At 38.4% G+C, this 27,576-nt stretch overlaps 1 protein-coding gene and 1 long non-coding RNA gene across 2 annotated transcripts in view; one reads left to right on the top strand and one right to left on the bottom strand.

The window, feature by feature from the left end:
• Positions 1–23,907, top strand: oprd1a (opioid receptor, delta 1a). Its single transcript, XM_013270473.3, has 3 exons — positions 1–637; positions 15,068–15,423; positions 17,798–23,907. Exons 1-3 carry the CDS (start codon positions 387–389, stop codon positions 18,325–18,327), a joined length of 1,137 nt encoding a protein of 378 aa, XP_013125927.1. The 5' UTR covers positions 1–386; the 3' UTR covers positions 18,328–23,907.
• LOC106098113 (uncharacterized) overlaps positions 20,719–27,576 on the bottom strand; it is a 12,098-nt gene continuing 5,240 nt past the window's right edge. The window contains exon 3 of the long non-coding RNA XR_001224224.3: positions 20,719–20,851. This is a non-coding gene — a long non-coding RNA (uncharacterized LOC106098113). The remainder of the gene's footprint in view (positions 20,852–27,576) is intronic.

Genomic DNA, 27,576 nt, shown 5'->3' on the forward strand with positions numbered 1-27,576 from the left:
AACCCCAAACCTTACATTCCCGTTGACTCCAGTGTGACTTCATATAAATGAGCAGTTTTGACGTCGACGCACGGGTTTATAAGAGAGCTGCCGGGCTGTGAGGTGGGGGTCTCCGAGAGTATAAGAGGTGTACACACAGCTAGAGCGCACAGATGCAGCTGCCCGTTTCCGGGGGGGCACTTACTCTTCGTCCGTTTGGATAGAAAACTCTTACTCAGAGGCTCTAATCTGCACATTTTTTGGAAACTCTCCTGCTCGCCTTTTCCACTTCTTCCCCCCAGTTTGACTAGTTTTTTTCTCCTGCCTCAGTTCAAATCTTTACCTTTCTTCTCACTGTTGCGCGGTTAAGTTTTCATCACCGAGGACAGAGTGGGCAGCACAGCAGCATGGAGCCTTACACGGTCCCTGGAGCTCAGCTCTCCCTGTCCGACCTTTACTCCGTCATCCCCTTCAATGTCACCCTCCCGGACGAGGAGAGCGACTTAATGGGCGACAGGCTGCAGAACTACACCGAGCAGCAGAATCCAGTGAGGAGCGCCGGGGGTATAATCATAGCCATATCCATCACGGCGCTCTACTCCGTTATTTGCGTGGTGGGACTTCTTGGCAACGTCCTTGTCATGTATGGAGTGGTCAGGTAAACACTGTCATGCTTTATTAGCACAGTCACTGTAATGAGTGTGTGGCTGTTGGTGAGAGCAACAAAACCCACTTCATGCGAAATGCAAAGCTTAATTTGGGGGTTTCGCTTTTTAAATAAACGCTGATTTCAAATCAAATTCAATTCAAATACGTGATGCTTGAAGTTTTCTTCAATTATCTCAAGAGCTTGCCTGAATACAAATTAAATTTATGTTTTCTGAGGAAATGTACACGAATAAAAAATAAAAAATCTCAGTCATACCCTTGTAGGATACACATGGTGTAAATACCGGAAAGTTTCCTGCTAATTACCCATCGATTCCCCCTTTACTGCACTTCTGTGTGTGTGTGTGTGTGTGTGTGTGTGTGTCTGTTGAGCCACAAGTGTGTGCGTGCACTACACCTGCATTTGTAGGTGAAATATGCGCATGCCAAACAAGTGATTTAAGATTCCCTGCATAAACCATGAGATTGGTCTTTTATTATTTCTGCATGAAGCAACAACATGCACCAGTTTCATACTAAAGATGGTTGTTATGACTGACTCAGCCGTGCCTCAGGGAGAGAGGGCTACTCAAATAGTCTTCATGAGCTCAAACTGATCTGTGGACCATCAGCTGCACGCTCCTCTTCACTGAGTGTGATGGAGCAGAGTAGAAATGGAAATCCTGCAGCTAGAAGGACCGACGGAGACAGCATTTGGTCTCTTTATAAAACTGTAGGTTATAAGCCCTAGTTTTAAGATTATTCTTGTTATGATAATAATAATAATATTAATAATAATTATTATTGTTCCATTAGTGGGTGTTGACAGTATTATTGTCAGTCCAAGATCTGACTCTAAAAGAAATGAAATAAAGCCTGCACCCACTTATTTTCCTGAAAAGCCTCCCAGCCCTAACCTGCATGATAAGGGAAAAATATAAACAAATAAATAGACAAGAAAAAATAGCTTATATTGCTTGCTTCTTATCCTTATTCTTATACCTCCTCATCTCAGATATTCTCTTTATCTGTTCCCCCAATAACAGCCAAAGTATTAATCACGACTCTTGGCTGAAAAATTGAAGAAGCAGGTAAAATTAATTTAGGAGGCACCAGCTTTGGGGTAAAGCAGCTGTAAAAATTTGACAAGATGGGCAAAAATAATGCAATCATATATATATATATATATATATATATGTATGTATATATATTTATATATCCTAGCTGCTGGTCAAATTTCAGCCTATGGAGGGAACAATAGAAGACAGCAGCAGGGGGAATCCAAACAGAGCAATAACGGAAAATGTGGAATGTATGCTGTGGCAAACAAAACTGATACATATTCAGAGCTCCGAGGTATTTCCATTCAGGTGTTGACGTGAAAAGATTGGGAAAAATAAGCCACCTAAACACAAAGGGGAGCGAGGGAGGAAGGAGGGAGACAAAAAGGGGATGTCTGAGGAGTCAGCAAAGTCAGTGAGTCATACTGTGAAGCGATTTACCTGACATTTACGTCACATATTTCAGACAGCACCCATACCTCCATGAGACGGGAAGCCCAAGCACAGTGAGAATGTATTATCTCCTGTGGAACATCCGTAAGCTCTGAAAGTAATGAGCTTATTAACAAAATCTTAGAGTTGCCTTCAAATGAAAAGTTTGGCATTCTGTAATAGCTGTTATTTATATTCCTTTAACTTGTACTATGGATTTATGAGCTCATTAATACACGAAATAACAAAATGCTTTAGGTGGATTTGTTTTGTAGTCCCTTCGTGGATGCAAAAGCTGGAGGCGTGAATAGCAAAAAAGCAGGGGCGCCTCCAGAACTATAATATTTGACAGGTTACATTTTCCTTTTTTCTTTTTTAAAGCTGCATTTTAAAGCACTGTTTTTATCCACATGATGTTCCAGTAATGGACCCACGACTTCCAAATTTATCTCGCTCTTCTTACATTTTCATAATTTTCTAAAAAACAAACAAACAAACAAACAAACAAAGACCCACAAAATATGGTTAAACAATCTTGAAGAAAACAGTAAAGGGACCTTGTGTAAGTCCATCCACTGGAGGGCAGATCGTAGCCTGATCGTCTCTGGTCAGAATATCATCTTTGTGCACTTCTACTTGGTAGACAATCACTGCGTGCTTTTCCTCATAATTGTTCCTCATTGTTTTGTGGAACAAATACATTTTGTATAATTTCCGTTTTACATAAATTGGCTGCAATTCAACCAACATTTTAATTAAAACAGCATTAATAATACGGCAGTTATGTCTTTTAATTTTTCTTACAGGAATTCTGTTCGTAAGAGGCTAGCATCCTGCTAATGCTTGCTGACTGATAAGTTAAGAATAACTGCACACACTGCTTTAATGCCACCTGTACTACAAATAATAACTAGATGTTAAGCCACAGGAGAATTTTCCTAAAAAATACAAAAGCATCCAGAAATACAAAAAAAATAGGATTTCTCCATAATGTTAGGCATGAATCCCATCTGTTTTATAGAACAACAGTAATGGAGGGATTTAGAGAGTAAAAACTGTTATAACTGAGAGTACTATTTTATTATTAACTGATCAAAGGTGTATTGGAAGTAGATTTTGTGTTGTATGTATTTTGTTGTATTTTCCAAATATGGAATGTAGGGCCACTGGGTTTATATAGCTGAAAACTGTATATTTTTATATCCAAAATTTCAAAGGTCTGGACCCAGGAATCAGGACAATGCAGAACTGAAGTAAAAATTTGAGGAACTCTTATTCAATAACATCCATCCATCCATCCATCCATCCATCCTCCCTCTTCCGATTATCCAATTGAGGGTTGCAGGGGGCTGGACGTATCCCACCTCTCACTCTGTGGTAGTGAGAGGTGGGATACGTCCTGGACAGGTCATGTTAATGTTAATGTCACTTTATTGTCTTTTCTCAAAAATTCTAAATTGTCACCTCCAAATAGATTAGATAGATTAGATGAAACTTTATTAATCCCTTGGGTGGGTTCCTCCAGGAAATTCGGTTTCCAATAGCACAGCACTGACAGAAGTTACAGAATGTGAGCAGAAATATACCATATATACACATATATAAATACAGAGACATATATAAATACAGAGTATACAAAAGGGATAAATAGAATAAATAGGAATAAGAATACAAGGGAATTGCACATTTCAAGTATTGTGAGTCTATTGCACCGTTGGATATTAACAAAAAGTATTACACAGTGAAGAGGCATTACAGCTTAGTTGTTCCCCCTCCTTTCTCCTCCTGTTTCGCCTCCCTCTCCCCTCCAGAGAGGAGTTAAACAGTTTGATGGCGTGTGGGACAAAGGAGTTTTTAAGTCTGTTGGTCCTTGACTTTGGGAGAAGCAACCTGTCACTGAACAGACTCCTCTGGTTGTTTATGGCCGTGTGCAGAGGATTCCCAGTATTGTCCATAATGTCCAGCAGTTTCTTTAGTGTACTTTTCTCTGCCACTGTCACCAGAGTGTCCAGCTTCATGCTGACCACAGAGCCAGCCTTCCTGATTAGTTTCTCCAGCCTGGATGACTCCTTCAGGACAATACTAATAATACTAGCGATAAATTCAGAATTCCAATTTTAATTTATTATACTGTATAATGATTTTCTTTTTGTCATTTCAGATCAATGAAAAAAAGCTTAATTGATATTTATTTATTTATGTAATAGTGATGAACTCTGATGGAACAACCAAATATCACGGCAGTGTTTAATAGACATGTGTTGGCTTTAATTACATTATCTCCCCCTACTGGTAATGCAACTTAAGCATGCTTGTCTATTTCACAGTTTAGAAGATGCAAGGGGTGAGAGTCACACGGTGAACCAGTGTGTCCATTACACTCATTGCTGTGATAATTGAAGATGGGCACAGTGACTGTTTCTGAGGAATGCATTGCTTTCATAATCCATGCAGAAAGTTACAGCCAAGTTGAACAGTTATATTGTCATCACTGATAAAGTGACTTGGTGGTGCAGTACAGTGTTACTGCAGCAAAGTGTCTCAGCATAATACCTGAAAGTCCCTGGTCCCAAACTAGAAAGAGACAACTTCCTTTGGGGTTGTGTCAGGGGCTGTGAGAACCTCTTATGAATAAGTAAACAGTAGCCTCTGTTCCTTCTGTAGCAGTATTGCAATGAAATATTTGCCATACACGAGGTGAGATCGATGCAGGCTGAACAGAATGGCAAAGAGTACTGGAGGTGTTTTGCCAAAGGGTGACCTAAGCTAAGAGCTAAATGCTGCCACATAGGTGCTAGCAGGTGAATGAGTATAATTCCCCCAACTCACTTGTCCTGTGAAATAAAGGGTAAAATACCAGAATGCATGGCTGAATAAATCAATAACTAGAACTGGTTTATTTACTGACAAATCATGGCCACTTGCCAACTTTGATAATAATAAACCAAAAGCCCATTTGAAAACATCCATCTATTTTTTTTTTTAAACATCATGAATTTTGAATTTGTGCCTCCACTTAGGTCCTTCGATAGAAACACACACACACACGCAAACATGCTCCACGTTTATAGCAGAGTCTCCCTGGATGCTAACATCATTGTGGATGTCACACCGGTGTGACGTGACCTGACAGCCTGTCTGCTGATGGAGCATGACGCAGATGTAAACACACACTTCAAGCGATAGTCCATTCAGTTACACAGGGCAGGTCAGGATTCTCTTATCTTCCACTGGTTTTCCACCTTCTTGCTGCTGCACTGTTTAGATAAGAACCGGTTCAGTGCTCATGCAATATACTGTCAAGTGGGCTAAATTTGAAATCAGATCGATATGCAGGTAATGGAGGCTGGGCTCAGTTTGTATGAAAATAGACTCTTACTGAGCTTCTGCTTGTGGATTATTGTTCAATCTCTACTGAGACAGTAGGTTTTGAAAACATTCATAATTTATGTTTTGGACATTCTGTAATGGGAATATTGTGTTAATGACAAACTCTAAAGTTAATTACTGGGGTTTGAGATTTGCTTGGAAATATTGTAGCTCGTTGCCAGTAGGAACATGACTGTGTGTGTCTGAGAGATGGCAGTCAGTCTGTTCATTTCCTGGGCTGAGTCAACATGGCGACTGCATCCCATGGCTTGTCTTGCATCTCACACAGCAGGGATTGATGTCAGTGTGTGCTTGTGTTTGTGTCCATGTGTACCCTTCAGGGGAGAGTCGAACCTGACTTTTGTGTCAAAACTGAAAGGACTGATGTAGTCACAAAATGTATTGTAACTTTAAGCTGCACTGAGATGAAAGATGAGGACTTATCTAAATGCAAATCTTGAATCTCTATAGCTCAGTGTATCAATCAGCACTTAGAGATTTTTAGAAAAATATAAAATTATTGGCCTCTTTATTAGGTATACCTGTTCAACTACTTGTACAAAATCTGCCAATCAGATGAAAGCCGTGTATTAAAGCGATGAGTTTGTAAGTAGCATAAAAATGGGGAAGAAAGGTGACTAAAGTGATGTTGAATGTGGCATGGTTATTGTTGTCAGACTGATTTCTACTGTGAGATTGCCAAAGTAGGGTCAGAAGTAAAAAACACGGATCCCTCCTGTCTTGTATCAACAGTTGAAACTGCTGATGGTGATGTAGTAGTGTGGGGGAGATTTTCTTTGCAGACTTTAGGTCCATTGGTAGTAGCTGAGGATCAGCACAACATTGCCGCACCAGCCTGTGGTAATAATTTTCATGATGTGTGTGGAGTTTGGACCCAAAATGCAGACTAGAAAAACAGATTGGAATAAATGAAAATGAACCCTTATTCAGGTGAGCCAGCAAATCCAGATGACAGAGGAAAACTGAAAGCAAACCAAACGAGAATACACAGCAGGACCACACAGACAGGCAAACAGTGTGACTCAACAAAGCACAGTGGGAGACAGAAACAATATATACATGCACAGGATAGCGAGAGGATGGGCAGCAGGTGACAACAATCAAGGGACACAAGACACGAGAAGGAAAACTACCACACAGGATGAAGATAAAATAAAACAGGAAGTACCAAACTATGCCAAACTATGGAATCGCAAACAGGGACAATGACGACTTGACAAGGAACAGGGAACAGGGAATGGCTGATAACACATTATCACTGCCAGATAAAACTTGAAATACTAAATATGAAAGAGAATGCAACCAAGGCAAAGCATAGTATTGGATCAAACTTAAAATGTGAAACAGAGCAGACAGAAATGAAAAGGTCCCAAAGAGAAAATGCTGAGGTAAAACCCAGGATCATGACAAGAACAGTGTACCCATCTTGTAATGGCTGCCTCCAGTGTCACAAAGCTCAAATCATCTCAAACTGGTTTCCTGAACATGACAGTGAGGTCAGTGACTCAGATGGCTTCTACAATCACCAGATCTCAGTGCAACAGAGCACCTTTAGAATGTGGTGGAAATGGAGAAGTGCATGATCATTTGCATCTGCAGCAATTGCACAATGCTGTCATACACAGGTATGTCAAGAACAAATGAGAGAGCTATGTGGCAGCTAACTAAAAAACACTTGATGTGACCTTTATGTAAAAGTGCTTCGAGTAGTCAGTAAGACTAGAAAAAGCAGTATTAAAATGTGTTACATTACAATACACTTTTGTCCATAATGGCATTGCAATTCATTCCAGTTATTCTAAAAGATCAAGAATTAGCTAGCTAAAATACTGTATTTTCACAATTGTTTTGAAAGACTAAAAACTCTTAAACACATGGTCCTTTTTCCCTTTTACATATAGAAATTATGTGAAAAAAGTAAGCTTTTAATTCCAAGATTTATCTTTAAGGACAAAATTTTAAAAACCTTAAAGATGAGACAGAAGCAGAGATGTTTAGCTATAATAGACCAGTTCTGTTAAATATTTTCTTGCATCATAATAAACTTGACTAGTATGTTAGATAAATGGATTACCAATTACTCATTATTTGTATTTATCCGAGCATAAATACACGAGGAGTTATTTTGGGCCATAAGATTGAATGGGTGCCTAATGAGGAACATACAAGCATAATCATCTTATTACTTCTTTAATATTTATGAGCCCAAATCCAGAGTTTGTGTTGTTCATAAAATAATGTTTAACCCTTGGTTTTAAAAATAATCTTCTCAGCAACTAGCAGCACATATGCTTTGATTGTTCTATAAAACTGGGTGTCATGTTTCATGTTTTTGCAAATGCCTTCCGCGCGGCCGGCTTTTGGATTTGTGTCGCCGCCGCTGCCTTCTGTGCGGGCGGCCTCCTGAACTGTTTCCACGCTGCCACAACCTTCTGCGGAGCCGACCCCCTGAAATGTTTCACTCTAGAGTCCTGTGTTGGCAGCCTCCGGAACGGCCACCTGAACTGTACGACCTTCTGTGCCATCGGCCCCGGGTCTGTCTCTTGGACTTTGTTTTGGACTGTTGTTGGGCTCTGGGGTGGGTAAAGAACCTTTTGTGTGGACTTCTAGGGCTCCGTTTTGGTTCTAGTTTTCCCAGTCTAGGTTTTAGTTGCTCCCTGTTCCTATTTCCTGTTTTTTTTACTTTGCTTTCACTACAAATAAACGCTCACTAGCACCCCAGCCAGTACCTGCATTTTGGATCCTTTTCTCACTTCACCACAAGAATGCTGCCCCAGCCGTGACAGTCCCAAGTTTGAGGTCTGAGCTGTGATGGAGCTCAAATCTCAACCTTTGGACAGCCACTGAGTATCAAATCCTTTCACTATAAAACTCTCGCGGTGTGTAACGCCTCACCTGTCTGAGGTGAAGAAAAGTGCAGACAGAGAGTTAAGATTTGGTTCTGATAGGTCTTGTCGCTCAGCAATAATGAACACCACATCTGTGGGTTGCAATTTACTTGCTTTCAGAAATCTCACAGACTCAGCTGTAGGTAAATTTAAAATAAACCTTTGGTTTTTTTAAATAATCTCACAGGAAAGTGAGTAGACAGCAAACATCAATTTCTGGAATGACAGATTTTTTATTAACCTCCTCCACAGCTCTTTTCTCCCCCAGCAATTTAAGAACATAAACTGTGTCTTTTGCGTTTACTTTAGGGGAAATATCTAAATGGTAAATGGCCTGTATTTGTATAGCGCTTTACTAGTCCCTAAGGACCCCAAAGCGCTTTACACATCCAGTCATCCACCCATTCACGCACACATTCACACACTGGTGATGGCAAGCTACGTTGTAGCCACAGCCACCCTGGGGCGCACTGACAGAGGCGAGGCTGCCGGACACTGGCGCCACCGGGCCCTCTGACCATCACCAGTAGGCAACGGGTGAAGTGTCTTGCCCAAGGACACAACGACCGAGACTGTCCAAGCCGGGACTCGAACCGGCAATCTTCCGATTACAAGGCGAGCTCCCAACTCTTGAGCCACGATTACCTCTACATTTCTAGTTCATATGCTGTCAGTATCAAAAATGGATTTGCTGCTCAGAACATCAGTAATACGATCTTTCCTTGTTCGCAATTCTTGTTCATCCTCCGAGGCTTTCAGTATTATCTGCATCATTATTTTATAGCAGCGTGGGTGACGTTATCCTAATCTTCTAATATTTTCATTAGTCTGCTTACTCATATGTGATTCTCAAATTCTTAATTTATCATCACACAGATGTGTCTCCGTGTACATGATTTGTGTTGGACAGAGGGGGTAGAGGGGTTTTCACCCGCCCCATATGGGCTCCCACGCAGTCCCTAAATATCCTGACTGTGTGTCACCAGAACCAGATGACAAGTGTCAGTGTTAATGTTGACTGGTTGACAAGTGGGTCAGAATAAAGGCTGAGAGCACCAGGAATGGGAGAAGTGTAAAAAGTGTAAAAAAAACTGGTTTATGGACCGGCAAGAGTAGCCCACATACCGGTAGTGCACTGCTTCCATCTGGCAATGGAGCGCACTGGAAATTAGAGTTTTTATAACAGTGTGCGGGGTGCAGCGGACACAAGCAGCAGACTTTGAAGAGCAGATAAAATTAATTGCTTAATATTTATTCCATCTGTGTGGTAACCCTTGAGCTGGTGACTCCTTAGGCAGCCCGCTAGTTGGCCTAAAACAAAGAAGCTTTCCCTGAGCGCACTACTGCACTGCTGAACAATGCAAACCAGAGGGGCTCAAGAAGTGGGCATCCTCAATACTAAATAAAAAAGTAGGTGTATGCTGAATATTTACTTTTACCCTGTGGTAGAACACAAACAGTGACAACAGTGTAATGGTAATAAACAATCTTATGTTTTCCTTTAAGAATTTTCTAAGCATTTTTTGTAATTTAATGGTACTATAATTTCTTAGTTCTGTTGTGCTTTCAGTTGACATCATTCATATGATTTAGGTTGTACTTTGGTACGATGTGAAGGTGCTTCACATCGTACCAAGGTGCACGGCCGTGGTGACATATGCTGCAGACCTAACCAGCACTGGAGCAGGTTCTGTTCCAAATTAAAGAGGCATGGAATGTACTGAACAACCAGTCCCAAGCAAAATAGTGTCAACATCCCTGGAAGATTGCGAGGATATCAGTGCAGAGATAGTACAAGGCTCCACAGTTTTTTACTGGCTAACAAGTCTTTGTCATCCCCTGATGTACCTCAGTAAGAAATATAGAAAAAAAGCAGTGTACTCCTTGATTTTCTTGTTTTTTTTTTTTTGTTTTTTTTTTCCCCCTGTTGGCTGGCCACAATTGTACAATTGTATTGTTCTATGCATCACAATACAGTGCAGAAACAAGTAGTAAATACAAAGTAAACACAAAGTTTTTAAATGAGGGTTTTATTTATTAAAAAAAAAAAAAGAAAAGAAACCTATCCGAATCAACTTGGCCCTAAAGTAATAAAAAGTAATTGTCCTTCCACCTTGTTAAATCATGAATTAAATGTGATTAACCACATCTTTTATTAAAGCTGAGCTCAATTTCACTACCCACACCAAGGCCTGATTATTGCCAAAGCTGTTGAATAAAAAATGACTTCAACAGCACCTGTCTGAGAAAGTGAAATAGGCTAAAAGAAATCAAATAGCAGCACACCGTGCCTTTGTGAAATCACTTGCTCTGCTGCCAGCAGACCTACCCATGCTTGTGACTGTTCAGATGCTGCCAGTCCCACCAATTTCATATGAATACGCTTGTACCCAGATTGGGTATCCCTGGGTTGACTTTTCGACTTAATCACAACCTTCATATGCCACTTAGCCTGATTGCAGATATTTAGATAAATGAAGGCAGATTAGGTAAATATATCCAGGGTATGTTGAAACTGAGTCATGGTACCATAGTACCTGTAAAGGTACGTGCTTGTAGGGATGTCATCATCATACATTTCTAAGCATGAGAAAAAAATGATATATTGAGGCAAAAATGGTATAAAGAGCTTAAAAAAGTAAAAAAATAAAAATTAGAAGCCCAAGAAATCATGATAATTATTTCATAACATGTCTTTCTTTAATGGTTAAAAGTATAAAGGCTGTGTGGATTCTTCATGATCCAAAAAGAGATATTCAACTTGTTGGGATCACTGGCATGCTGACAAGGTGAATGAGCAGAAATTACCTTCAGAGCCCAGGAAACAGGATGGCTAGCATTACTAAGACACTCTCAGTGTGCATCATCGTTTGCTTAGAAATGAAGGTCAGGGACCCCCGCTGCAGCCCACTGCTCTGAGACTTCTTTTTTCATTCTGTGTTAGTTGAAGAGGAAACGATTGGATAGCTGTGACAGCCATTTAGCAAGATGCCCATGGTTTTAACCCAAAGCAAAAGAAAAAGAAAATGTGATTAAACTACAGGAACAAGATTTTCCGCCTGTCACCTTTATATGCTGAAAGCTGACTGTGACTGAACCTCAGGACCACTTGTATTAGTGCCTATCAGAAAAATACTTCTGCATAACAACCTGTCAGTGTCTGGTGTAAAATTAATGTTGTATGTCTGTGTGTCTTTTGCTTGTTTCCTGCTGAGAGCATGCATACTGTGCAGTGTAGACCAAAGCAATAATACTAAAACAGAGCCTTCCATGCAGGCGCTTTTCCCTTCTTCGTGACAAGTTTTTGGATTTCTTACAATCCAGCCAAGCTAGGGCATACTAGCATGGATCTGACACAGCTTGGCGGTGGCTGTACCTCAGGAGCTAGAGCAGGGCATCTCCTAATCAGAAGGTTGGTGTTTCAATCCCTGGTTGTTTTAGTCTGCATGCCAAATATCCTTGGGCCAACTAACCCCAAGTTGTTCTCTGACCGCATCCATCAGAGTAGGAATGTGTGTGTGAATGCTAGATAAAAACCACTTAAGTATAGATGAGCTGCTTGTATGAATGGGTGAATGAGGCTTGTTGTATTAAATGCTTTGAGGGACTAAAATGTCAGTGAAAAAGTCTACAGCCAAAAGCTGATTTATATACTCAAATTTCAACAATCTTTCTACTGTGTCATTTCCACTGTTTCCTCATGTCATATCAGAGTGGGTGTTATATCACTGAGAATCCCCTACAAGTTGCAAGTACAAGCGTCTGTACTTCTATAAGGTTCCTTGAAGATGTTTCACCTCTCATCCGAGAAGCTTCTTCAGTTCTTCTGAGAGCAATTGGCAGAGAGTCTACGGATAAGTGTTTGGTTGACTCTTCATGGCCAAAGAAGCAGAAAAAGAAAGAAAGAGGGATGATAGAACCAGGAATGAGGAAGGAGAATTAAATTGGTGCAGCAGAAAAAAAAAAAACTAGATGACAAGGTGCAGTTACATCATTTTAAAAAGTTTGCAGAATGATTAGACATTCAGGGAAGAAGGATGCTATGGCTCTAACCGGTGGTACCTCACAGCTAACTTCCCCCCCCCTCCCCCCTCAGGCACTCCTACAGTGTTCAATATGTCTCTAAGGTGTGCAAGGTCATTTGGGATGCATTATATTTCTGGCCTTTCCATTCCACCATTGTCTTTTTGAAATTTAAAAACTCAGCTCTATCATAAGGTTGACTTTTCTGTGTTGCTGCCCTGAATTACTGTATGTAATTTCTGCAAAATCTTCTGTGCTTCTGCTGGATAATCAGTCTCTGCATAGCCTCCTGAATGATTAACATTTCATATTTGATGGCAATTTTCCCTCCATAATTAGTAAGAGGTGCAAAAGATAAGATAGCCACTTTGAGATGCATTGAACAAAAAACTAGCAGCTTCTTTGACATGGAACACATGAATGAAATGCAGCCTCTAATTAATTACACCAGTAGTCTTCCTTTTATGAATTATGAAAAAGCCCGTTACTCTTATAAATAATTACTAATTTGTTAATGGTCTGTGTCAGTTTTACCTTCAGCTGAAAAAAAGAAACCGATTGAAATGAAACGTTGATGTCATTTAGAGACTAAAGTTGATGCTGAGAGTGAATAATAGAGCAGCTGTTGAGACATTTTGACAGCAGTTGTAATTATAAATTCCTGATTAAGCCCACATTCGCTTTAGACTAATTTATTACAAAACTTTTCTATCAGACTACAGAGTTCTTTCATTAATATACTTCTAGTGGAAAAACTCCCAAAGATGATTTAACGCTTAAGGCCTGACCTAATATGACACGCTGCAACTGTTCCACAACTTCAAAAAAAATGACATAGCCTAATTATGATTTATCTGATAATAATCTAGATCCAGTTAATGAAAAAAAACATGAAATGTCGGCATTAAAGTAGATTTTTTTTAGTATCAAAGTCATTCAGCCATGGTTTTTAGTGTATCTAAAAGGACACACAAAAAAGATCTATTAATTAAATAGAATTAGATTTTAAAATATAAGTGACTGTGACTGAGTTTTTGGATACAAACCCCTCTATTGAGATCTCACTACATGTGGTGGATTGAAAAAAGACTCACTAAAACGTTTGAGTGTATGATGACTTATCTACTGCTTTGGCTCTACAATGGGTCACAAGGAGAGTCTATGCAGGGTGGGTTTCACTATTTGCACTATTTACAAGCTGCTGGAGCTTGTAAATAGTGCAAATAGTGAAACCCACATTAAATGTATCTACAGTATATTTTGTGCTATTTATCTACATCTCCTACACAATTATTTCTGCATGTTTACCCTCATTCAGAAATAACAGTGTTGCTGTAATATATAAAGTAATCTGTTACATATTACCTGTAAGCTTTTGAAAAAGTAATACAATAATTACTCCCTGCAGAAAGTACTTAAACTACTCATACTCCAACATTTTCTGAGATGCATTGTCACTAGTTAACCTTTTATGACTTAGCCTTTAGACCCAGGTTAAGTCATGAAAGTTTTTAAATTTTTTACATATCAACACAAATAAATAGCCACAGTGATTCCACTGTAGAATCATGGACAGGTACAAATGAGGTTGGCTTCCACTAGCTGATGGCCTGCTTGTGTATGGTTTAGGCTTTACAATAATATTGTTATCTTTTTCTGCTATAAAATGTAATGTCCATATCTCCTATGTTAAAAAGTTAAAGATAGAAATGGAAAAAAAAAGCAACATTTTTTTCTTGTTAAGATTATAGACTACAAAAAAAAAAAAAATATGCTGGAAATGAGCTACAAATGAAGCATGTGACTTGAATCTCTTTTGCACTATGAGCAAGGCAGTCTGAATTTGGGTTAATAAAACTGTCACCGTCCTGGATTTTAATCCCAAAACCTTTGAGTTTCTTTGAGATCTGAAATAATAAATTATTAACGATTATTAATAATAATTATTATTAATTAAGCTGCTAGCCTTTAATTATTGTTAATGGTGAGGTTTTGACCCCTAATTAAATTTCATTAATATTCCAGGAACTTTGAATGAGTTGCTGTTCTAGTGTTGGTTTTGAATCCTTGGTTTCAGTTCTTAATTTAACTTTGGATCTGAGGAGAAAAGCAATTAACGTGTAGTTTATTTTTGGGATTTGGTAATCTAGAAATTAGCAAGGCAGTGGAGACCGTATCATAAATTAAACTAAGCCTTTGTTTATAATCAGTTCCAACATGGAATTATATCTAATTATTTCTATAATAACTTTATGAAAATGACTAGAGGTAAAAATGGATCTAGAGGAGGTAACAGAATAACAGAAAAACATCCATTTTCCCTGAAGAAAAGATAAAAATGCACCAGTAACACAAATGACTATTTTCTTTCTATTCAAATGTCGATTCATAGGCCTTCATGTCATCTATTTTCCCATCTACACTATTTCTCTCTCCAATAATCTAATACATTGTACCCAAACAACTATATGAATTTCAGTTCAACAGCAGCTGCAAGTAGACTGGGCCAGGGAGGCAACTGTGAGATAATCTGAAATAACCCGTTTTTGACTAGAAAAAAAAAAAAAAAAAAAAAAAATCTGTAAAAAATATCATTTTCTTTTTAACTTTTACTACACCTTCTGTCTACTTTGTGACCACAACCAGATACACCAAGATGAACACTGCTACAAATATCTACATCTTCAATCTTGCTCTTGCCGATGCCTTGGCCACCAGCACGCTGCCCTTCCAGAGTGCCAAATACCTCATGAACACCTGGCCCTTTGGGGATGTCCTCTGCAAGCTCATTATTGCCATCGACTACTACAACATGTTCACAAGTATCTTCACCCTCACAATGATGAGTGTAGATCGCTACATCGCCGTGTGCCACCCAGTCAGGGCGCTGGAGTTTCGGACGCCTGTCAAGGCCAAGTTGATCAACATACTCATCTGGGTCCTGTCCTCGGCAATTGGTGTGCCTGTCATGATCATGGCTGTGACCAAAGTGGCAGACAATGGTAAGACTGCAAGTGCATGTTCTTTACCTCTTGGTAATATTTTAAGATGATTTCTGAATTAATTTATATTGTTACAAAACATAAAGCTGAATATGTATGGTTACTGAGTGCTGGTCGAAGTGGTGGAGAACAAAGGTAATTCTGCATTCATTTGAATAATTTGCATCTATCAGGCAAACCTTCTGGTCCTTCAGTCAGAAATGAAACTGTACACAAAGGAAATGCAACAATAGCGGCAACTGATTCTGAATCAGTACTCTGAACCATCCATTGTGTATTCTAAGAGCAAGGAGAAGAGCCTCTGAAACATCTACACTACTTGATACAAAAATTGTCTAACGAAACCTAAGGTAATAGATTCCAGGAGACAGATAATGTAGGGTAGGTCCTTTTGAACTGAATTTCCAGACGTCTTTTTTTTTTTGTTGCCACAACATAAGTCTAAGATTGCATGAGGATTACTCATTTTTCCAAATAAATGTATTTGCTAATGAAGTCACAGCCTTCTCTGATAACCTTTAGCAAATCTTTGAAGGAACATAATGTAGAAAAAAACCCAACTATGTATCCTTGAAATACTATTGCTGAAATATAGTTGCCGGTATAGGAGGTAGTGTGCCCTTTATTTAGCAAAGTGTGTAATCCTCAGTTGTGGAATCCCACTAGAGACGTCACAGTGTGTTCCAAAAATCGCATATCTACTACCCAATGCAATTAAAAATTTAAAGTCATCTAGCTGTCATTTAGCAGTGACAGCTGAGAAGTTGTGTCTGACAGGATGTAGTGAAGTGATAAGTTTAAGGTAGTTTAAGGTGTTTTGACTATAGCATAAAAAAAGTTTACACCTATACCACCCTGAGCACCCAATCTTTTCTGATCTCAGAAGCTAAGTAGCGTTGGACCTGTGGGAATACCAGATACTGTAAGCCTTTCTTTCACTCTCTCTGAGGTACAGTATCTGTTCCTCTTCCTGTTACAGTGCTATTTTGGTGTAGCCTATTTATTTAAAACTTTGACATAACATCTTATTTCATAGTGTAATCTTCAAAGCACACTCAGTGTTAAATTAACTGGTTATTGCATTCACCGCTACATTCACTGTGTCTTTAGGGATTCGCTAGCTTAGCTTAACTTGTAGTAGCATACCCTCTTCACCTGTCCCTTCTGCACCTTTCTGCTCAGCATACAATATTTTTAGCTAATTCTTGGCCTTCTCTTAGTAATAATACTAGTATTACAAGTAAAATTACTTGTAATTAATTTTCTAGCTCTGGGGGCCAGAAAAAAAAAAAAAAAAAAAAAAAAAAACTTTGGCTAGCAAGGTACCTCTACTCAGAGTGTCTGCAGAGGCAGGTACGCACCATTAGCACTGCCCCTACAGAGTGTCCCGTGCAGCTGGGAAAATAGGATTGCTGGGTGACAGTGAGGAAAAGGTGTAGCCCTGAATCCCCAGTACACCACCAACCCATTCATGTCTGAATCATTTTAACCCACTTGGCAAAAGACCCACTGAGAAACAAACTCTGTTTTTTTTGCGATTCTGTTTTGAGACATATGAAACTAGAGACCACAGCAGCCATAGTGAATTGTCTTCCAAGGGCCAGAGTAGGCAACATTAAAAGAAACCTGAAACTGCTGACCGGCAGTAATGATACCTGTTCACATCAAATAGAGGTCACTAAAATTAATATAAGAATAGATGTGTAACTTTGCCAAAACAGTGTTGGACTGTAGTTTTCTCTGGTCCCCTCCCAGATGGACCAGGTGTGATATGTTTAGCCACATGTTAAATAGCTGGCTGTGTGAGTGGTATCCAAAAAAACGATGTGGCCTCTATAGATAATTGGGAAACCTAGAAACCTGTAAGCAAAGATAGCATTCCTCTTTGGTGACTGTGAAGTAACTGGACTGGAGGTAAACACAACAAAATAAAGCGCTATGTATGTATGTATGTAATTTTAATATGCTTTAGGTGGGCAGTAAGGATAGAAAAGGCCTCCACAGTGTGTGCCTAAAGTTACATGTGAATTACATGTCACTACATGTGTAATTGCGTCTATAAATTTTACAAAATTATAGTGCTTGGGAACTGTGTGAGATGACAAAAAGTGGCCATCTGATAGCTTTTGCTTTATGCTGTCTTCTTCAATACGTTAAACGACTTTTTATATCTTATTGTGTGAACAGCGGAGTGCAACATTATGAAACCTTGCATGACAGACCGTGTGAAAATGTGCTGAATTTAAAAGTCTGCATTACACACGAAAGGTTCTTGATCTTGGATTTAAAGCCTGTGATTTTTACTCAGATCTTTTATAACTGTTAATTAACACAAACCTTACTTTATCTAACTGTTCTTTTTTTTTTTCTTCAGGTAAAACCACTTGCATGTTAAAGTTTCCTGAGCCTGACTGGTATTGGGACACTGTGACAAAGATCTGCGTCTTTATCTTTGCTTTTGTGGTCCCTGTGATGGTCATCACCATATGCTATGGTCTCATGATCCTGCGTCTGAGGAGTGTTCGTCTGCTCTCAGGCTCCAAGGAGAAAGACCGCAACATGCGCCGCATTACCCGCATGGTCCTGGTGGTGGTGGCGGCCTTTATCATCTGCTGGACCCCCATTCACATATTCATCATTGTGAAGACCATGATAGAAATTGACAGCAGGAATCCCTTTGTGATAGCTAGCTGGCATCTGTGCATTGCTTTGGGGTATACCAACAGCAGCCTCAACCCTGTCCTCTATGCATTTTTGGATGAAAATTTCAAGCGATGCTTCAGGGATTTCTGCCTCCCCTGTCGGACCCGTGTGGAGCAAAACAGTCTGACCAGAGGCCACAACACCACCAGGGAGCCAGTGTCCATCTGTGCTCCAACAGAAGCAGGAAAGAAGCCGGCGTGACTAGGCATGGACCGGGTCCCCCATTGCTCTCGTTCAAGGAGGATCCAGCAAGATCTCCAATCAGAAGTCACCCAGATCTCCACAACAGAGTTTTAAAAGATATTTTCAAAGCAAGAGTTGACTGTGTCAACTCGTGCTTTCTTCTCTCTCATTTGGCTGTCAAACGAGACATTCAAATGAATAATTAAAGGTAATGGAAAACAAGTTTCACTCTGATCTTATATTTCTATTAAAGTTCTTACTGTCCCCCTTCAAAGTGATGCCTTACGGAGGCACTGAGAGTAGAATAATATTGATGGCCTAAAATGTTATATCAAGATAATGAAACAGTTCATAATTTAGAGAATGAAAGCTGAACTTTCTGATGACGCAAAAAGAGTAAAGAAATCCCTGAAGGAGTCTGTCTCAGTGCCATTCATATGGCATTTATCTTGGTACTAAAATAGAGCAGAGAATGACTGATGTACAAAAAGCCAAAAGTTTAAAACAATGGCCTTTTCAAATCCAACTTTGCCATTTCATCCGAGACATTTGATGTGGATTAAAAGACTGAAAAGTAAGAATTTTGGAGATTAACTCTTTCCATTTGTATATTTAACATCATCTCATAATAAGTGAGCCTTACAGAGGAGAATCATACAACTCTTGCCCACCGACAGCTAGATGATGAATTACAGTGTAGTTTGTTGCACAACGCCAGCAACTCTTTACATGGAGAAACAGAGAATTCTTCTTTGGTATTCCATGTGATTCAACCACCCTTTGGGGGATTTTTTTGTATTTTTCTTTGTTTTAAAAAGAGACACTTGGCCTGTGCTGAAAGACAATTTTGGACTCAGTGGATTTGAAAAAGGTCTGTCATAACAGACGTGGAATCAGAATTGAGCCCACTCTATGGGGTTTGTGTTTAGAAAAAGACAGAATAGCATCGAACCACTTGTGTTTTGATTTCCATGGGCTTCTTTTCTGCTTACCTACTTGACTTTCTGTAGTGGTGTCAAACGCACAGAAAGCCTCTGAGCAGAATCACTAAAGGATGATAAACCTGCCATGGAAGAACACTGTCGGCAGCCACAACACTTCACTCATTGTATTGGTCTATTGTTCAGACTGAGACTGGCTTTATCTTATTTTCTAGACGTCCATCCTGATGTCAAACTAACTGCTCCAAGGGTTATTAAGATTATTGATCATTTTTAAATTAGAAAACTGTTACACTGAATATCTGTAGCACATTTAAGACAAGTAAGATGGCATTAGCCAGAGCTAAATCATTCTTGGTGTTTTATGTGCTATGACGGTGCTCGACATGAATCAAACTCCGTCAATGTGAAGGTAATGATCATTTCAGCTTTGCATACACAAAGAGTTGTGTTAGAGATAATAATCCAGAGTTTATCTGAATTTGCTCTCATGTGGAAATATTTCCGAGACAGTCACGGTCGCGTTGGTGAGTACTGAAATGCATAGTTGACAAAATGAGGTTAATGTAGCAGTAACAACACATCGGAGCAGACTGTGAATGAAAAGATGGTAGAAAATGAATTAAAAATGTAAATTTGTACATAATGTTAAGCTTTTGCATTACAACAAATTTGGCTTCAGACACAGATAAAATGACCACGAGGTACGTCTGTGGTTCTGTATTTTTCCTTAACGCTTTGCTTATATTGGCATTTGATATTTCTTGATATTTCATCACCTTGCTTTTGATCTATGTGGCTCAAAAATATTTAAGAAAAAAAGCAAAGAAGAAAGAGAAGCAAAATAAGTCTTTACAATTTGTTTGGCTTTGAGTTTGTGTTCCGTTTACAGATTCAGCAATTTCCCTTTGGACTGGCTGTGGACTTCCCCACAGAGATATGGTCAGAAGAGAAAAACAAACAAACAAAAAAAATCTCTGTTTGCAGCAGGATATTGATACCTTTGTAGTGTATGTTTTCTTACAGTGATAGTGTGTGATATAAAGTGTTATGTGGTGTATATACCTGCTCTGCGTAGCTCTAAGTGCCAAATCTGTCAGGTGTGCAGAATATGTCTGAGCTGCTGTTATCTTTGCGAAACCAAACTATATCAGGATGGAATGTACAGACTTAGCGATCCCAAAGGATGACAAGTGTGTAAATTTCAGTTTTGACTAAATCAGCAATTACTACAAAAAGCAAAGCATGAATCATGTGAATTCAGGGTATGAATAAGTAAAATGTATGTGGATGATTTACACTGTACAACCAGGATTAGCCCTCCTTATGAGGCTTTCTCATTCTTTTACAGTCGGATACTTTCCATAGGTCGATACAGGGAGCTACAAAAGGAATGTTACTTTCTCTGTGTGAGTCCAAACCTGAAAAAAAGTTTTATACTACCACCACCTTTGTCTATTCCAGTCATCTAATATTGCTTTAATGGATATGGAGGCTTCAAGCTTTACCAGGGAGATGGTCCTCAGGCAGTTGAACTGAATATCTGGCCATTTTGATACACCATGAAGGAATACAGCCAGGTTTTTGTTGCCTTAGCTGGCCTGAAAAAACAAAAAACAAAAACGTAAAAACTTAAAATACAGGCTATCACAAAAGTGGTTATCAACTTTCTTCGATAAGCCAACCTTCAGATTCTGTGCACACTCTCATAAAAGGGGTGTGTCAAGGGCCAACCAGTAGAATTGTGGAATGACAGAGACTAGGTGCATATAGTACACATAAACATACGCAGATGCAAAAAATGACGTAGTATTGGCAGAGACCTGTGGCTAGACTGAGCAAATTCGCTCAGTCTGCAGTGCATACCGCTTTCTATGTGAAAGGGCCATCACAGAACATGTGACTGTTTTTCTGCACAAGTCCCAACTTACTCCAATTAGAGACATTATTAAATAATGATGATAAAATGGTGATAAAACTGCTTAATTAGTATAAAAAAATGTAACAGTACAATGCAACCCAAGTTGCAAATAATAAGTTCTAATGCAGAAGAAAATTGTTAATATTGGGGTTTAGCTCAAGAGGTTATTTGAGCTAAGGTTATTTCTAATATCAGAACTGCACATTAGAGCTCTGAAACTTAAAAATTTATACATTTGAACATTAAAGGTGCCATAGCCTACTATAGTAGACATGGAAAAAATCACAGTTCACAATTCACAAGTTCACAGTATTTACTTTTCTTGATTTAATAGGTCTTCTTAGTTATAACAAAAGCTCTTTTTATTTTTCTAATCTATGTTTTAGTAGCTGCAATTCCAGCAGTGTAAAACAGACTTCAAATAAAGCAGATTAGAACCAAGGATAAAAACCTTTGTAGAGTTTTTGCATCACCAACTGACAATACGACACAGTTGGTATCTTCAATAGAATAGAATTGTCAATGTACATATACAATAACACTGTGGGTGCTCCACACCAACTGTGCAGGACATATAAGTAGTGACGAAACAGGAATAAATGACAAACAAGAAGAATATGTACAAAATAAGAGGAACAGTTGGGTTTCATTTAGGGGTTTTAGCTGCACATATTCCTACAGCTGGAACATATATAACACTAACAATATGCTGTGAATAATAGAACCATTGTAACAGAAAACACTGACCTCAAGCTCAACACAGCTTGCTAACCCATTAATCTCTTTGTCATTAGCCCTGTAAACCAATCAACTTAGTCTATTTTTAGGTGCTAAGCAATATTTAATTATTTGTTGCCTTTCAGAATAAACACTACTTTTATTTTGGAAGATTAAGTCAGAGACATTAAATCCTTATTTTGGCACAAAAATAAACATTTCCTAAACCCCGCCTCCTGGAGCTTCAGGACTCCAAAACTTGAACATGACAGATCGCGTCGGGCTGTGATTCATCTAACCAAACCTGAGTCCCAACAGTAAAAACCAGAAAATTCTAAGTCATCTTTTGTAATGGAAAGCACTGAAACAATATCCTGTTAATAGTCAAAAGGAAGCCTACATTTTCCAGTGAGAAATTACACAGAAGTGTGTCCTGTGCTACATGAAACAGGATTGGGTACACAGCTTCTTTTTTATGTGGAATTTGGTATTCCAAATATAAATTTTAATACAGAAAAACTGTTTGGCCAAATAAGATGCAAGATTTAATTTCAAAGATGAAAGCTTCTGGTATCTGAGACTATCCTTGTTTATAATGTGACAAAAAGGTAACCGATCCCCGCCTCTAAGTGATTCTCATATAACCTGCTGTGCTACTGATTAAAACCAGCAACAAGGACTACACTAAGTATTTTTACATTGATTAATCAACTTTCAGAACTCTAACCACATAAAACAGACTTGCCAGACTTTAATATTCAGTTAACTTTGATACATTGGTTTACATGTTAGTATTATATGGAAACTGTGTGGAAATGCCCATTATATATGGACGCTTCCACATTTCCACCATTTAAAAAAATAAATAAATAAATAAATAATTCATTCTTGAACAAAATTCCATTGTGTACAAATTTTACTAATCGTTAAGTTACACACATTGTTGTGACACGTGAAACAAACGCAAACCGAAAATGTGACACAGTGTGCTTTCAATGTGGGAATATGAAATGAATACATGCAATCTTCTGTTGTAAAATTATATTGCTGTTAATGATCGCAGTGTGTGTGATAAACTCCATGCAAAGTTTCGCTCAGATTGGCCCCGTGTTCAGGAAATACAGACATATATACATAAATACACTATGATGATCACTGCTATGCAACGATGTAAAGCTTTAAAGCTTCACGAATATTTCAGTGACTTTCGGTAGTACGATCTATGTCGTCATAGTAATTTATCATGAGCTATTTAATAATTCCAGCTTAACTGGTTAAATTCCAATGATCAATTCAATTCACCCAATTAACAGAAACAGCTGCCTTTTGGCACTTTATATTGAAACAACATTAAACAACCTCGTTTGAGCAAGCATTTGGCAACAGTGGGAAAGAAAAACTCCCTTTTAACAGCAAGAAACCTCTAGGAGAAGCAGGCTGAGGGAGGAGGAGATGAGAGGAAGACAGGATAAAAGACACGCTGTGGAAGAGAGCCAGAGATGAATAATAACTCATAATTAAATGTATTAGTAGTTCACTCCTGATACAGAGGAGAATCACTAGGGAGACTTGTAAGATGTGAAATATCAGTAAATGCTATTACTGATATATTGTTCAGAAGAGTTCGTCTGATTCATTTCTTAATCTTCTGTCAGGGTTTGTACATTTTTTGCACGCCTGTCATTTACGTTGTATTAGTATAGTTAGCCACTTTTGATGTTGATACATTACAGCTTAACTCTGTAAACAGAATATTAAAGCAGCCTTTGTGAATTTAATAGATGTAGATTTGTGTTATATGCTAAGCTGTTGATAACCACTGACTGCAATATCAAATGCAAGGCTAATCATATTTAACACTATACTGCTTCTTTTGCAGTGTTAACATATTTCTTGGCTTCTTGGTGCAAATGTTGTTTAAAACATTTATCTTGCAGCTACTGTGTTTGTAGTATAACTTCAATTGTAGGCAAAAGTGAAGAAAATAAAATAAAGCTTTGAATAAACTTTGTGAGCTTTTTTTGTTTGTTTCTGTTAGTTTTAGTTTCCTGGTAATGAGGAAAAGAGAGGGCATAATATTTCCTTTAAACCGATTTGTTTCATAATGGAGCAATCCATCTTGCATGACCATGATTCAGTTTAACAGCTAAGAGTGCTTCACTTTGGTCAGTCGTGGCAAAGTGCATTTCCACGGGTGCATGGATAAACACGCAAGAGATAACCTAAGACTCTTCTGAGTCCCAGAGTGTGCTGCTCACCGCCAGCAGGAAATTAAACACCCAACTTTGTATCTCCTTTGCAAATGTGTGTCAGCATCTTGTGGTTGCCATGGAGACTGACAGTCACCTCAGCCAAAGAATACTCTAGTGAAAGAGCTGAAGAGTTTCAATTTAATTATGACTGTTTCCTTCTGTAGCAGCCACTCATCAATTACCCACAACAACAGAGACAGCCCCCTGCTGATTAGCCAAGGGCTGACCGCTTTAACAAGCAAGGGGACGGCTCAAATCCCTGACGTAAGTATTCAAAAGAGTTCAACAAGAGTATTCTGACATGCAGGAGAGCCTTCTGCCATTCTACTGTCAAAATAAACACTCCTGAACTTGATGAACAATCCTGTTTATTTAAGATTACCACTGTAACTGTGCTTTGAGAGAAATATATTGGGAGCTAAAATAAGTAATTATTATTTAAATAATAATAATTTTAATAAACTGGAACCTTTTTAAAAAGTGTGTCTGTGAGGACATAAAGGATCTTTTCTCTACAATATCCACTCTATCTCAACTAGGTCATGATTTACATTTCTAATGGTTATGTTTAGAGATTAATAACAGTTTCCTTTGAATTAGGAAGAGTGATAATTGACTCATTTTGCCAACAGTAATTTTTATTTTATCAATATAAAACCTCAAAGTCAACAGTGTAGTAGCAATTCTGCAAGCTAATATGAGGCTGTGTACACTGAAATTTTTACTTGAGATATTGAACATTCACTACCTCACATACCTTGTCCCTCATTGTAGTGCAAAAGTGAGTTTTAAATTGGTACTATATGAGGGAACAAGACTAAAAAGATGTGTGTAGTTTTACACTAAAAAGTGGGGTGGGGTATAACGAGATGAGAGTAAGAAAAAAAGATCAGAACTTTAACATATTGGCTACTCTATATTGGCCCTTAGAATTTAATTTCAAATCCCTCTCCTCATCCACAAAAAAAAAAAAAAAAAAAAAAAATTCTAACCTGAACTGAAATGAAAGTAAATATGTTCCGACACCGGTGTTTTAGCTAGCAAAGCGGCGTGGCTGATGTGGAGTGAAGCCACGTTAATGACAACGTGTACAACCATTGGAGATGTGAGCAGGACAGACGGAACAATTGACGGAAGTGTGGACTTTATACCAGTTTTTAAATTGTGTTGATAGGCCACGTAAAACCAGAGTTATGATAAAAATATCTGCAATGTTTGGTTTTCTTCCTGAATACTATCGTTGTTTATATTTACTGCGGGAAGAAACGGAAAAAACGGCGTTTTATAAGGAAAACGCTCGAAAGCACTCTCCACCTGTGAGCAAAGACGAAACACCCTCACCCTTTTCCATTGGTCGAAAAATGTACCATGTCGACCAATCAAAACATGGCATTTAGTTGTTCAGGAAGGGGGAAGTTTTAGGAGTGACGGCGGTGTTTTGAGATGTGAGAGATTTGCAACATTTAGCACAAATCTTGTGTAGTTAGTGTGTAGTTAGTGTGTAGTGTAGTCAATAGTTTTGTTGGTGTGTCAGAACAATGAGGCGACTGCTGAATGTTACAGGTGTTACATCTCCTGTTGTCAGGCCTGCAGGTATCAGGCTGTTGTTCTCCTTTATCTCATAGGGGACAAATTATTTTTTGGAGTGGCACAAATAATTTGTGTGGCATCAAATTTGATGCAGAACAGCTGATTGTTCTGTAAATAGTTTGAAATGTTTGTTTTAAAAAAAAAAAAAAAAAAAAAAAAAAAAAAAAACCCACACACACCTTGGCTGCATTTTTAAGTAAACAGCTGCAAAAAACTTTGTTTGCAAAACTCAGTTACTTTTTTGAAGTAGTAACTATATAATTAATTGCCCAACATTGGTAATTATATACTGTATTTTGCAGACAGAGTTACAGGACTCTCTCCCAGACCGCAGACTCATACTGATTATACAGGTCAGAGTTTTATTTTTTTTTTTAAAAATTTAAATAAGTTGTGTTGTCAAAATTGGAGTTCAAGTTATTTTTTACTTCCAATAGTGTTAACATACTACACAGGTCATGAACAAGATTTTTTTTATAATTTTCATTGTAAGTGGGCTAAAGCAGTTAATTAAAAGTAGTCTAACATAAATGTAAATGCTGTAATTTTATTATTTTAATGAACCATGTAACTTGGATGGATTCGATGCTGGTGTGACCACAGTGCACACGTCTAATGTCGCTCACAGTGGTCCAAGGGATCGCTCAGGGAGTTTGTGTGTTCGCTCAGACACATGAAAAATTAGAGGGAACATTGCCCATGATGCCAGCCCTCTCTGCTGACTCGTTAACCTGACCCTGAGCCACGCCCCAATTCATGTTGGAAGACCACATTTTATTTATTCTTCATTCACTACAAAATCAACAGATTCCTGGTCTGTCAAATCTGACACTCCAAGTATCTCATTTCTTTTCTGTTTTTGTCATGTCTTTTTTTTTTTTTGCCAAAGTGAATCTCACCCCCAGGAAATATATTGATTGAATACTTAAGCATATTTAAACTGTCATGGTTCCTGGGTATGAGGTTTGTTCTTTGGTCTTAAAAATAAAAAATTCTCTTTTCTTTTTTTTTTTTTTTTTTTTTTTTTTTTTTTTTTTAGAGATTTTTCAGTGTTGTTGTAATTATGTTTTGGTTATGTGCTGGAGCTCTAGGGTTTTTTTTAATAGTAATCTAGTTCTCGAGTTTTATTAAATGTCTATTTCCAGTTCATGTTCTTCTTGGGGTGTTTTGGTTTCCCTGCGTTCCCTGTGTGTTGTCTAGTCTCCGTCTCTGTTGCTGCTGTGTCTTCGTCTGATATGCATTATGTTCAGTTTTGTTTAGCCTTGTGTCATTAGTTTAGCTGTATTCCCAGGTGTCTCCTCTCTGCCTTATTAACTTGTGTGTATTTAAATCCTCGATTTTCTTTGTTCTTTGACATGTCGTCGTCAAACATCCCCACATAGTTGTGTTCCCTGTGTGTTTTGTGGCCTTTCCTTGACACATATATTAGTTAGTTTCTGGCTCCAGAGTTACCTGGGTTTCATAGTAAAAAGTTTTGAAGAGATTTCTGCATTAAAGCCACTTTCAAAGTTTAAGCGTTGTCACAAGTCCCGCACTTTGATCCACCCACAGGCTGAGGCAGCCTGCAAACTAAATTGAAGGCTACATAGGTTTGAAAATATACCAATACACCACGTAGGGGGGTTTCAGTGATGAAATATCCTTTTAATGGAAATAAATACAGTAATGCAATAAAAATAAGGCTGTCAGTGACCTAATGGTGTTTTGAAATAATATCAACAAATCAAAAGGGAGAGAGGCTGGGATGGATTTAACAGTATTTTAGGGCCCTGACGAAGCGGAATGAAAAATACATTACACATCAGCTTCACAACCCAGAGTGCTGAACTATAAAGGAAATGCGGAA

This window comes from Oreochromis niloticus, linkage group LG22 (assembly GCF_001858045.2).
Source record: "Oreochromis niloticus isolate F11D_XX linkage group LG22, O_niloticus_UMD_NMBU, whole genome shotgun sequence".
NCBI lineage: Eukaryota > Metazoa > Chordata > Actinopteri > Cichliformes > Cichlidae > Oreochromis > Oreochromis niloticus.

Excerpts from the sequence above, each read along its gene's own strand:
- oprd1a (XM_013270473.3), top strand. The coding sequence starts at position 387 with ATGGAGCCTTACACGGTCCCTGGAGCTCAGCTCTCCCTGTCCGACCTT. Across the intron at positions 638-15,067 it reads GTCATGTATGGAGTGGTCAG|ATACACCAAGATGAACACTG; the intron begins GTAAACACTGTC and ends GACCACAACCAG. Across the intron at positions 15,424-17,797 it reads GACCAAAGTGGCAGACAATG|GTAAAACCACTTGCATGTTA; the intron begins GTAAGACTGCAA and ends TTTTTTCTTCAG.